Source organism: Citrus sinensis, chromosome 5, assembly GCF_022201045.2.
Source record: "Citrus sinensis cultivar Valencia sweet orange chromosome 5, DVS_A1.0, whole genome shotgun sequence".
NCBI lineage: Eukaryota > Viridiplantae > Streptophyta > Magnoliopsida > Sapindales > Rutaceae > Citrus > Citrus sinensis.
In genome coordinates, this window is record NC_068560.1 from 3,847,085 (window position 1) to 3,861,340 (window position 14,256).

A 14,256-nucleotide genomic window follows, 5' to 3' on the forward strand; every position below is an offset into this window, starting at 1 on the left:
TTGGATGAGCCTCATTCTCGGCTATATTAGCCTTAAAAGTAATTTCCTTGGCTTCCTCCAATTGATCCATTTGTCTATGTTTTTCTTCAGTTCGGATATGAACAATAGCATCCTCCAAATTCTTATGCTTCCTTTCATGCTTATTATTTTTCTTATAATCTTTCCATGAGTTAGGTAATTTTTCAATTAGACGACCAACCACAAAAGACTCTGGAACAATGATATTTTCATTTTTCAGATCATTAATAAGCATATGGAAGCCATGAATTTGAGAAGTCACTTCCTTATCTTCCGTCATCTTAAAATCTAAAAAAATTAGCAATGACATACTTTTAGGCTCTAGCATGTTCTATGATATATTTTTTCTTCAATTGAGCCCAGATTTCATATGCAAACTTGTGCTGTGAATAAACATCATACAATTATTTGAAAGAGAGTTGAGAATGGTGCTTCAGCGTACCCTATTTGCTTTAATCCAATTTTGAAGTAATACCTCATAATTTTCAGAGTCAGAATCTGGTGGAGGCTCTGTGAGAAATTCATCAAGGTTCATTGCATGCAATGTATCATAGATTCGATCATGCCACCACTTGAAAAAATTCCCACCAAACGGTTCAATTTTTTTTGTGTCAGGTAAAGCTTTGGTGGCAGCCATCAATGTAGCATCAGTTACGGCATCCATTAAAAGAATTAGTCTTAAGAATGTTGGAGAAGAATTAAGATAATAAACAAGATGTCAAAAAAAACAAGAAAAGTCAAGGCATGTTGCGCACTGTCCTTATGACTATTTCTACCCCTCAAAATAATATTTTGGTGTAAATAAGTTGTTGACTGTAATTATTTTAAGTCCCCATGATACAATGACTGTAATTATTTTAAGAGTGCACAATCAATACAACAATTTGCAACAACAGTGAATAAATATATAATACGATGATTTATGTGGTAGTGTTTGAAATATGAAATAAGTAGAGTTGAAGAAGAAGTTAAGAAAAAATTATTATCTTGTAGTAACCTATAGATTATTAATTATAAATTAATGGTGTCTATTCAAAATACATTTTCGAATAGCCACCATTTAATTTAAGTCTCTTTCAACTACTTTCAAGTTTCAACTTCCTTCAACATTATTTTCATAACTACCATAACTTCCTCATTAACATTTAAATTTGAAATCTTGTAATTTGATTCAAATTTAACTGTGCAGTATCCGGTATTTTGAAATAGCCTCACATTCATACAACATGGGAATGGTATCAGGGTAATGGGTAGAGCAATTTTTGGTGGTGAATCGAGCTTGGGTGGGGCCACGAACAGGTTACAAACCATCGGTGTTGGTTTTGTCACGGTTTAGGGATTAAGATAAATTGTGTGCATGGCTTTACAAAGAGGCAGATGGTTGTTGATGATGAGTGATCGTCGGAGACATCAGTGGCGGCTGGACAGTGTCAAGAAGGGCAAAGAGACAGTTGGGCGGGGGTTGTTGGTGTTGAGTGGTAATGATGGAAGGCAACAAAATTGATGGAGGCGGCTGTTAAAGATGAGACACGGGCAACTGGCTAGGGCTCAGGTTTGACATACGCGTTTATAAATGAGACGTGATCAGTAGGATCTGATGAGGGTAATGGCTGTGCGGTGGCTGTAAGGTGGCATGGGAGGGATCCGGCGGCTGTAAATCAGCATTAAAGGTGGTGGGGAGGGGGCGACGGCATGAGAGGGAGAGCGAGCGATGGTTGGCGACATTGCAAGGCCAAAAGCAGATATGGCTAAGGGGCTAGAGGCCAGTTGGATGGTGGTCGGCAGAGAGCGGTGGTTCCAGCGGTGGTGCCGGCAGTGGTTGGTCACCACCACCGACAGCCGGTGAGGCCATACCAGTGGCTAGAAAGTGAAAGGAGTGTGGCAGCTATATGAGTTGGGGTTTTAACGAGCGCTATTCAGACCATTCTAGCAATAATAAATATTTATTATTGTGTTTAAAATTTAAGTTAATTTTATCTCACACTTCCAGAAAAAAATTATAATATTTTTACTATTTTTATCAAAATTGTTATTTAAAAACAAATTTATCTCACGCTAGCTATTTTCATTTCAAACATTAATTCATCTTGTTTACAATAATAAATTACTCTCAATTTTCATGTGCGAAAACCACTTTAAAAAATCACAACATGAAAAGCCAACACTAAATATATAAATTAATCATGCATTCAAGCTGGAACTTCAAGGAAAGGATAATCTGTGTACCCAACAACAGGATCAGGAATGTAAAAAGTGCTTCTGTTGTACTTGTTCAAAGGTGCATTCAGCCCAAAGCGCTTTGGCAAATCTGGATTACCCAAAAATAAACGACCGAAAGCAACCAAATCTGTATTACTCTCAGCAACAGCTTTGTTGCCTTCATCTCTATTGTATCCTCCAGCAGAAATGAAGGTTCCCTCAAAAGCGCTTCTCATTGGCAACAAACTATGTACAGTTTCATACTTATCATTGATTTTGATCATCCGCGGCTCGATTACGTGAAGATAAAGAAGCTTAAATTTGTTAAGTGCTTTCGCCATGTACAGGCCAAGTGCTTCCGGATTTGAGTCTCCAGTTTCCATGTAACTAGCATAAGGTGATAGTCTCATGCCAACTCTTTCAGCTCCAATTTCGTTAGCCACAGCTTCAACTATTTCCAACGCGAATCGGCATCGATTTTCTAGGCTTCCGCCGTATTGATCAGTTCTGTCATTTACTTGATCTTTCATGAATTGATCGATCAGGTATCCATTTGCTCCATGAATTTCAACCCCATCAAAACCTGTGAAAAACTATTTAAGTTCAAGTAAACATTTTTTTATATACAAAAGCACTCCTGAACAGGGGAACTTTCGAACTAAAATGTTTATATATAGCCTTGTTGTCCCCATTCTTGAACTACTGCTACATTTTTGTTTCACGGAAAATCAATAATGTATTACAGCAAAGATTATTGTCTCGTTTAATCCTTTGCATTTTTTAACATGTGTCCAAACCCATAAATTTCTTCATTTTTAAAGGAGTGGGCAAGCAATCCGATGTAATTTTGTAGCTAACAGTAAACTAAACAAATCAAAACAATGATACATGGCTCAAATTTGTGTTTTAGAAAGTGTACACGTCAGTATATATTCTTAGAATTACCTGCTTCAATTGCATTACGAGCAGCAAGTCTAAAATCATTGACAACTAAGGGGATTTCTTCAGTTCTTAGAGGACGAGGAGGTGACCAATCTACTCCATCTAGGCCAGGTGTCACACCCTTACTAGTACATGAAATTGGAGCTTCTCCATTTGGCTGAAAACCTGCTTGTTTTAAGTTGTGAAAAATCAAATTTACTTTTAGCTAGAATTATTTAAAACTAAAATTATCACATATAAATTTCAATAAACTACCATATAAGTACAAAATAATAAAAAGTATTGGTATTAACATAATATGAATAAATTACTAAATGTTCCCTTACAATACGAACAAAATGGTTGTTAAGGTTGCTCGGCTGGCAGACTAGTGCTCCCAACAACTTCAATTCCCTTCCAGTGGGACTCACTAAAAAATTAGCGTATCTTTTCAAATATAAGTAGAAGTATGTACATCTGTGTGTATATACGTAATTTTTCTAGTGCGAACAATCTTTTTTTTGTTTCCATGCGAACACCCTTTTAAGTCATGGGATTTAATAGAGTTAATTTTGAACATTATTAAACCGCACAACTTAATATATCCAAAGGTGGAACCAGGATTTTGGTTCAACTTGTCAAAAAGTGATCGGGCACTACTAGTGCCGCATCGAAAAAAAAAAAAAAAGGAAGAAGAAAGAAAGGGTGGTAGGCCACTTAGGAAAGAAAAAAATAATAAAAAATATAATAAAATAATACTATTATTATTTTAATTGAAAAAGGGAGAGGAAATGAAGTTATAAATAGAGGGCTTCATTTCTCTCCTTTGCATCCAATTCTTCTCTTCTTCTTCAAATCTATTTTGAGACAAGAGAAAGCCTAGTGAGAATTGAGTGATTAGTGATTTTAGAAATTGGGCGTATTGGACTTTTGAGTAGTGAGCTAAAATATTACAATACTTGTAATCCTCATTTCACTAGTAAAAAATTTTCCTTCTGTCTTCGCCGATAGACATAGGCTAAAAATTGAAGCATGTTATTTATGGTGCCCCTGTGTGATTCCATTGTGTTATTATTTCTCAATTTCACTTTACTTAGGTATCTACTTCACCAATCACTTTTTTAACAGTGGCATAAGAGCTATTGGTTGTATTTTTGGAGTCAGGTACTATTCACGTAAACGATACTGTTTATAAATATGGTATTATTCACGTATACAGTAATATTCACATATACGATATTGTTCACGAGAAATGGTGGGAGTGATCCAAGAGTTTTGTGGTGCAAAGTAGGGAATAGTGGTATGAGTGGAGTAACTGTATGGTTTTGTACATGGTTAGGAAAGTTCTGTCACAAAAGCGATAAGAGCTTAAAGAGTTTGAATTTTAGGTGTGACTGTTGTGACCCCTCCAGTTTTTCCTAAGAACTTTCCTAGTGTGTATTTTTACCCATACTCACAACTACTCAAGGTAGTACATTAACTTGTGTGTGGTATTTATCAAAAATGGCGGCAAAGTATAAAATTGAAAAGTTCAATAAGAATAATTTTTCGTTGTGAAAAATGAAGATACGGGCAATTTTGAGGAAAAATAATTGCTTAGAAGTAATTGGGGAAAGGCCTACAGAAATCACTAATGATAAGTGGAATGAGATGGACAGAAATACCATTGCAAATCTACACTTGCCACTTGCAGATGGGGTGTTATCTAGTGTGGCGGAGAAAAAGACAACGAAGGAAATATAGGATACTCTCACAAGATTATACAAGGCCTAATCACTACACAAGTAGATTTTCTTGAAAAATAGACTTTAAACTCTTCGAATGGCTGAAACCACATTGGTGACCGACTATATCAACACATTGAAGACTCTATTTTGATAACTCACAATGTTGGGTCATAAAATAAAGGAAAATGAATGTGCAAAGCTTCTACTTGAGAGTTTACTAGATTCGTATGTGTTGAGTGTTAGAAAATGTATATTTATAAAGGAGAAAATCGTCATTTTACATTTCAAGTCTTACTAACAACCCTTACTTTTATGTATTTAAGCTTCTTGTAATTTAATTATGTGTGTTTGATTTTAATTAAGTATTTTATGTATTTTAGGGGCATCATAGTCATTTCACAATAAACGAGAGATCAAACGGCAAAACGGACATCACTTTTGAACTCAGGACGGTTGAAAACCTTAGGAGGAGCATAAAAGGAAAATGGTACTGTTCACATGTACGGTACTATTCACATATACGGTACTGTCTACGTTACTGTTCACGACACTGTTCACATAGACGGATCGATGACGTGGCATTGACCGATGATGTGGCATTGACTGATGAGGTGTCATGATCCTGTTGGACTAAAATTCTTATGTACTATTGATGGTGACGTGGCAGCATATTAGTGGACCAAAAAACGCGCGTATGGTACATGCAATACATGGGATTATTTTCAACCAAACCGCGTACTGTTCAAACCGCGTTACTGTTCAAACCGCGTGGTCAAACCGTGTCACTGTTCAAACCGCGTACTGTTGACTGATGACGTGCCGCAATCCTAAGCGTCCAAACTGTTTTTAATCTGATAGCCATGATTTACTCAATGTATCTATAAAAAGGGGACTTCTCCCCCCTAATTTGATATCTCTAAATCCATTTTTGGGCTCTATTTTCTGTAATTCCTTCTCCATCTTGTATTTTCTACGTATTTTAATAAATTTCCATTTTGCCCCTAGTTCAATTATGAGTGGCTAATTTTCTTTCAAGTTTGGGTTGAAGGTGAAGTCTCAACATGTGTCATGGGCTTTATTTGGTAAATTTATTTTCTCTTCCCCTCTAGTTTTTGTGGATGTTTTGACTTTTCGTTGACAAATAATAATAATCTTGTCTAATACTGTCCTGGTTTCACCGGCTCCTTAGTATAAGGTTATTATTATTCGGCACGATAATCCCTTAGCACCATATTGATTAGAGTGTGGTTCATGAAGTGTGGATTCCCCCCTCATGATTTAATTGGTATTAATAAGGAATATTTAGCCCATGGTGCATGTTGATACGGATCCAGATACCCAAGTACGTCAATTTAATAGATTTTCACTTCAATTTATTCTTGCCATTTTAATTCGAATTTTAGGATAATCCAAATCATTTTCACCACAAATCCAACCACCAATTTACAAAATTAATTCTACACACAATTAAAATCCACTTCCTCGTGGGATCGACACTCGTCACCATTAGTCTATTCTACAATAGATTCGTGCGCTTGCGAGTTCAATAAAATTTGCACAACAGTATGATCAACTCATCATCAATATGATAAATAACAGCTAAGCGGACAGTCTAGTCTTCGATGATGTTGTAGCCTCCGTATTAAATGAGGAGAGCAGACGAAAAAAATAAGAAAAATAAACAAACAAGTTCGTAATAAGCAAAAGCACTATCAGTAATGAGAGGGAGATCAACGGAGCGTGGCCCTAGTGGGAGTCACAATCATGGTAGATCAAAGTCTAAAAATAAGAAAAATATCAAATGCTACAATTGTGGTAACAAAGGATATGTTAAGAAAGAGTGTTAGAATAACCAGAAGAAAAAAGAGAATAAAGATCCTGAGTCATCAAATGCGTAGGAGTGTGTAGTAAGTACTTTTGATGAATGCGAAATTCTCTACAAGGAGGTAACAACTGTTTAAGAAGGTAGAAAACGGCTATCTAACATCTGACTTATAGACTTAGGAACTAGTTGACACATGACCTCTCAAAGAAAATGGTTCCACAAATATGAACCTATCTCAGGAGGGTCCGTATACATGGGTGATGATCATGCCTTGGAGATTGCTGGTATTGGTACTATCAAAATAAAAATGTTTGATGGTACCATTCGCACAATTGAGAAGGTACGACATATGAAAAGCCAGAAGAAGAATCGATTATCTTTAGGACAAATAGATAGCCATGCGTGCAAAACGCGTGTGGAAAATGGGATCGTGAAGATAGTCAAAAGCGCACTAATGAAGGCAGAAAAGATCAGTGTTAATCTATTCATGCTTGAAGGGAAAACACTACAGGAAGCTAATTCGTATGTCATGTCAAATGGAAAATAGTCAACGATGATGTGGCATCTCAAACTTGGTCACATGTCGGAACAAGGTTTGAAAATTCTCTCTGAGTGAAAATTGCTTCAAGGGCTCAAATCAGTAAACTTATGGTTTTGCAAGCATTGTGTTACAAGTAAAAAGAATAGATTGAAGTTTAGTAGATCTGTTGCCAAAAGTAAATACATTCTAGACTTAGTTCATTCTGATGTTAGGGAATCACCAAACATGTCTATGGAAGGTGCAAAGTACTTGGTGACTTTTATTGATGACTATTTCAGAAGATGTTAGGTCTATTCAATCAAGAAAAAGTCATATGTATTTCCAATATTCAAACAGTACAAAGCGTGAGTATAACTTAAATCTAGAAAGAAGATAAAGTGCTTGAGAACAGATAACGATGGAGAGTATATAGACGACGAGTTTCTTATTTTTTGTAAACAAGAAGGTATTCACATGCAGTTCATGGTGGCATATACTCGTCAACAAAATGGAATAGCGGAGCAGATGAACAGGACTCTTACAAAAGGAATAAGAGTTATGTTAAGAATTGTAGGCCTACCTAATTCATTCTAGGCAGGAGCAGCTAAAACTGCCAATTATGTAATTAATCGGACATCATCCACTGTAATTGGTTTAAAGATTCCAATGGAGATATGGACTATGAAGTCAGTTGATTACTCTCATTTACATGTATTTAGATATCTTGTGTGTGTAATATACAATACCTAAGAAAGAACAATACTAGATTCAAAATCCAGAAGGTGTATCTTCTTAGGATATGCTGATGGAGTGAAGGGGTATCATTTGTGGGATTTCACTGCTCACAAAATCGTCATCAACAGAGATGTTATCTTTGTAGAAGATCAAAACAGCAAAAGATAGATAGGGATGACAGCACTTAAATAAAATCAGAGACTGTACCGATATATATGAAAAATAATCTGGAAAATGAAGATTTAGATTCTTTTTAAGCAGCAACAAAGCACGAGGAATAAGAACCAGACAAGTCCAAGGCTCCAGAAATTCATCGGTCAACTTGTGAGAGATGACTACTAGTGTGGTACTCAGATTATGTCACAAAAATCAATGTTGCGTACTGTCTTCTAACAGAGGATGGAGAGCCATTAACTTTCTGTGAAGCTTTAAACAGCTCAGATGTTGCTTTGTGAATGACAGCAATGCAAGAAGAAATTGAAGCTCTACACAAGAATAAGATATGAAAACTTGTACCATTACCACGCGGAAGGAAAGCCATTAGAAACAAATGGGTCTACAAGATCAAACGTGTTGGCAATGACCAAGTGGAGTAGTATCGTGCAAGATTGGTGGTGAAATGATATGCTCAGAAAGAAGGTATTGACTTCAACGAAATATTTTTCCTGGTAGTTTAACTTACAACAGTCAAAGTAGTCTTGGCAACGTATGCTACATTTGACCTACATTTAGAGCAGTTAGATGTGAAAATTGCATTTTTTTATGGAGAACTTGAAACTAAAAATGACAAGGAGAACTTGGTTTGCAAGTTGAACAAATCTCTACATGGTCTCAAATTGGCGCCGAAATATTGCTATAAGAGATTTGATTCCTTCATCATAAGTCTTGGATACGGTAGAGTCAGTTCAAATCATTGTGCGTATTACAAGAGGTTTGAAGATAATGATTTCATCATTTTACTCTTATATGTGCATGGCATGTTGGTAGCAAGCTCCAACAAAGATCGAGTCCAAGAATAGAAGGCACAGTTGGTTAGGGAGTTTGAAATAAAGCACTTGGGACCAGCAAACAAGATTTTAATAATGTAAATTTACTGAGATATAAATAATAGAAAGATTTAGCTTTACATAAAAATTACTTGAAAAAAATCTTGCGGCACTTCAATATGCAAGATTGTAAGCCAATTTCTACCCCACTTTTAGTTAATTTATAATTATCCTTAAATATGTGTCCTAGCAATGAAATAGAGAGGAATAAGATGTCTCAAGTACCCTATGCATCAGCAGTGGGAAGTTTAATGTTCACTATGATATGTACTAGATCGGACATTGCATAAGTAGTGAGAGCAGTCAGTCGATACATGGTGAATCCTAAAGAACATTGGAAAACTGTGAAGATGATTCTGAGATACATCAGAGGAATTTTAGATGTTGTATTATGTTATGGAGGATCAGAATTTACTGTCAGAGGCTATGTGGATAAAGATTTTGCATAAGACCTTGATTAAAAAAAATCCACTACTGGCTATGTGTTTACACTTGCAGGAGGTACTGTGAGCTGGGTTTTGAAACGTTGTGGCTCTATCTACAACAAAATCAGAATACATGGCAGTTACACAAACTTGAAAGGAAGTTATATGGATACAAAAATTATTGGAGGAGCTCGAGCACAAACAACAGAAAAATCTTATGTTTTGTGATAGCCAGAGTGGTTGCACATTGCAAAAAATCTAGTATTTCATTCCAAGACAAAGTATTTAGGAGTTCAACTCTAGCTGTATCAAAAAGTGAGTAGTCACTGCTAACGCTGCACCGAAAAGAAAAGAAAAAAAGAAGAAGAAGAAAGAAAGAAAGGGTTGCGGGCTGCTTAGGAAAGAAAAAAAGTAATGATAATAAATATAATAAAATAATAGTATTATTATTTTAATTGAAAAAGGGAAAGGAAACGAAGCTATAAATGGAGGGCTCATTTCCCTCCTCTGCATCCAATTCTTTTTTTCTTCTTCAAATTCATTTTGAGAGAAATGAAAGTATAGTAAAAATTGAGTGATTAGTGATTTGAGAGATTAGGTCTATTGGAGTTTTAGGTAGTGAGACAAAGTATTACAATACTTATAATTTTCATTACACTAATAAAATATTTTCCTTCTATCTTTGTCCGTGGACGTAAGCTAAAATATTATTATTTTATTATATTTTTTATTATTAATTTTTTTTCTTGAAAGGCCAGCCATTTTTTCTTTCTTCGTGTTCTTCTTCTTTCTTCTTCTTTTTTCTTCCTTCCCTTTTCCGTGCGGCACTAGCAATGCCCACCGCTCACTTTTTGACACAATTAGAGTTGAAATGAACAAATAGCAGACTTAAATAGAAGTGCATTGACTACGAGGGGCCAGAACATAAATTTCCCTTAGAATGGCTAAATTTCATTGAAGACCTTTCTATTTTATGAAATTTTTTACTATCTAGTCCTCAGCCTACAACATAGTTTCGCCCGTGTATATATCTCCTAAATATAGGGTAAATCTTGCCTCAAATGAGCTCAGATTTCTAAACCATGCTCGATATACTTTTGCTATGAATGCATAGATCAGTTTACTAGTTAATTAGGAAACATTGTCAACTATTTTTATGGAAAGCATATTTATAAAAAAATAAAAAAAAAATCTAAATTAAGATTCATGTCATACCAAAGGTAGATACCCGGCCTACGTGCCAAATTTGACAAAAGAAGATGCCACCTTTCTCATGAACAGCATCAACAATTGGTTTCCAAGCTTCCACTTGCTCCTTAGTCCAAATTCCAGGTGTGTCTGGATACCTTCAATTTACATATATCAATTGTTTATTCTCAAAAGTGATTCTCCGAAATCTGCTATTCTTATCCTACATAATAAATGATTTTAACATTATTTTGCGGGTATGACCAAATATTCCTTATATTCCTTTGCAATAACGACAAAATTGCTACTCGATCGGGCAATATTAATTAAAATTAAGTAACAAGTAAATAGTTTCTCCAATTGCCTTCATGGAGTCCCCTGCCAATAAATTTCTTTAATAAAATTAATAATCTATTATGCTTCTGAAATCAACTTATCACACTAATTTAACTATTTATCTTGGGAAAAAAATGTGGGAGTTAAATTTATCTTGGGAAAAAAATATGGGACAACTGTTGTATGGTATCACAATTTTTTCTTTTATTTTTTGACCTCCTGCTTTCTTTTTCATTTATAATTTATTTATATGTATTATGATAATTTTATTTTTCCATTCTCTTTTTCTCTCATCCATATTCAGATATTCTGCCCATTTTTCTCCATGTAAATAATTAATCAGTCATTAGTTAACAACAATTTCAAATAAATATATAGTTAATCAACAATTACCTCAATTATTTTTCACATCACAACTAAGATAATATGCAATAACTTGAATTGAATATTTAGACAGCATTGTGAGGTTGTTCCAATTAAATAAATTAAAATAACAAATCAAATCTATTGGTTAGAAATGATTGATGTCATGTTGATTTATATTTATGGATAAAGTTTAAGTTTTTCTCTCTTCAAGTAACTAATGACTTTGAAATTAAATTGTATTATAGTTGTTTTTTCATTTAAAGTCTAGTTTGTACATATTTAAAGTGGAAATCTAAGTGCAAGGAAAGAAGATAAAGTACATAGTTTTTATAATTATTAATTTAATATTTATTTTAGTAATGTCATGCTACTTTTATTTTCCAAGTAAATTTTTAATTGAATTTTAATTTCAACTCATCACTTATGTCACTCCTTAGATTAAAGAATACAAAGAGTTAGATGTTGACGTTTAGTTTTAAGTCAAATTTTTAAATTGAGACAACCCATCCAGTTTTTAGTTGCTTAAATTATTTACAATCTTGAAACAATTTAGATTTATGAGTTAAAATTTTGAGACATTTGATTTTTTAGAATTTAGTTTACAATAAGGAGTGTAGTGTAAGAGTTGCACGGTGGCTGGACACCCTTTCGTTTGACAACAGAAATCATATATTTTTTCATAAAAATTTAAATATGCAAATGACATTTTCAAAATAAAAGGGAAACAAAATTACACAATTACCCTTGAGCGGTGTCAGAGACCCCAGTTGCTTCAGCAATGAGGAGACCACCATTAGTAGCGCGCTGAGAGTAGTATAAACTGGCATGTGGCTGTGGAACGTTATTGTACGATCTATTTCTGGTCAACGGAGGCAACACTATTCTGCAAAAATTAAAAACTCGATATATAATTAAATGTTAATTAGCATTACCAATTTGAACGACTCGAATTTTTTCTCATTGATCCGAGACCATATGTAAAAATAATGTTATGAGAGGTCCTTCTCCCAGTACCGGCTTCGTTTATCTTTTTGGTACCAACGTCATTGGAGAAAAGCGCCCGACGTCTGTCATTTTGGGCCCGTTTGGTGGGTCCCAAAAACTTTAATAATACAATTTAATAAAAAATAAAAATTAAGGAGACGCATCTACTTATTTCTCTAGTTAATAGTAAATCAAGCACAATGTGGCACCATCTTTTGTTAAAAAAGAATTTTAGAATATATTAGAGATAATGTAAATAATATATATATATATATATAATATGTATAGTTAAATTTTATATAACTACTAATTACATATTAGTTCTCTAAAGTAAATACATATATGTCATAATATTATTTATTTGTTATATAATTGACATGATATCTTAGAGATATTTTAGAATTTCTCCATATGGAGATACTACACTTAGGTGGCGTTTGTTTTTTAACTTAATGGCTTAAAATGACTTAACTTAATTAATTAAGTTAATTAGAGGTGTTTGTTTTTATAACTTAATGAGACTTTTAGATAATTTTGACTTAATAAAATAAGCTAATTTTTTTGGTTTTTTACTTAATGGAGAAATATAAATTAAGTCAATTACTTGCTAATGTCAAAAATATTCCCGCTTTATAATTTATTTTTCATGTCTATCCCAAAACTCACCCATAGACATTTACCCCACATAATAATCTCATCATTAGTTTTATTTATAAATGTTAAAATATTGTGATATTTAATATATTATTTATGTGACGTCCAAATTTAATAAGGATACAAATGTAAAAGTATATATTTTTAGTTTTTTAAGTTGAAAAAAACAAACAACTTAATACTTATTTTTAGAGATTCAAATGAAAAAACAAACATATTATTCAGATTCAGTAATTCAGATCAATTCAGAATTCAGACTAATTAAGATTTATTCAGATTTCAGACAAAAAAAAAAACGCCACCTTAGTCATATAAAATTTTTTTTTTTATCCTTCACTTAACATTAACAATTCATATAAATTATCAAGCCCAAAAGCTAGGTATCCACAATTAGAGAGATTATCAGAGATACTATAATCAATTTTGGTGTGTTCTCAAATCTCAATCAATTTTAAGTTCGGCCCCACTCCTTTAATAATTGTGGACCTAAAATTTTTGTGGTTTAAGAATGCCCTGAATAGACAAATAAAACGATTATTGAGGACTAATTAAAAATAATTAATGAATTAAAAACTGTTGAGACAAATTTTTTTGGACTGAGCTTAGTGGCCACCTACTAGTACTCTGTGTGTGTGTATATATATATTTATCTTTAAGCTCTGCAGAAATAAAAACCACACGTCTTATACAAACCCACGCGACCATCCAAGAGATTTAAATTTACAATGATTATTATATAGTTTAAAAATTAAAAATTTTATTTTTTTAATTTATTTGAGTAAGAGGTGAAATAAATCAACTTTAATTCAAGACACCAATTAGAAATCTTGAATTAAATTTTTTTCCCCCTACTTAATTGGCCTTATCATATGAGTAATAAAGAAAATAATAAATAAAGGTCTCTGAAATGAAATCAAAATTGTGCGTGCACAGAGACAGACAGAGAGAGAGAGAGCGAGAGATTTTGTATAAAACCTGTGGGAGAGATTGAATTGTCCCATTTTGTATGGAGTGAGAAGCGGAATGGTGGCGGCGCCTGCGGTGGCTGCCCTGTTTGCCAATGCCGTCCTTTCTAATTTGCCTTGCCTATATTCTCCGTCTGATTATAGCTCTTCTCCCTTCAACACTTGCTTTATAAACAGGAAGGACGACCAATAATTCAAAATAAAAAACGACAAAATTAAATTGTTCTCATGGTCAGTAATTATGGGATAAACAAATAAAAAGAAAGTAAATGGTGGAAATCATTGTGTTTGCGCAATTAAATTTGAATCAAAATTAAGATTTAGTGTCCCCATGATTTGACAATTAG

General features: G+C 33.7%; 1 protein-coding gene across 1 annotated transcript; it reads right to left on the minus strand.

Annotated features, from left to right (window-relative positions):
• Positions 1–2,189: 2,189 nt before the first annotated feature.
• On the minus strand, positions 2,190–14,094 carry LOC102608791 (putative 12-oxophytodienoate reductase 11). The gene is made up of 5 exons (XM_006494158.4): positions 13,920–14,094; positions 12,049–12,189; positions 10,632–10,762; positions 3,163–3,324; positions 2,190–2,800 (listed from the first exon to the last, which is right to left on the minus strand). Exons 1-5 carry the CDS (start codon positions 13,943–13,945, stop codon positions 2,208–2,210), a joined length of 1,053 nt encoding a protein of 350 aa, XP_006494221.2. The 5' UTR covers positions 13,946–14,094; the 3' UTR covers positions 2,190–2,207.
• Between the last annotated feature and the right edge of the window lie 162 nt (positions 14,095–14,256).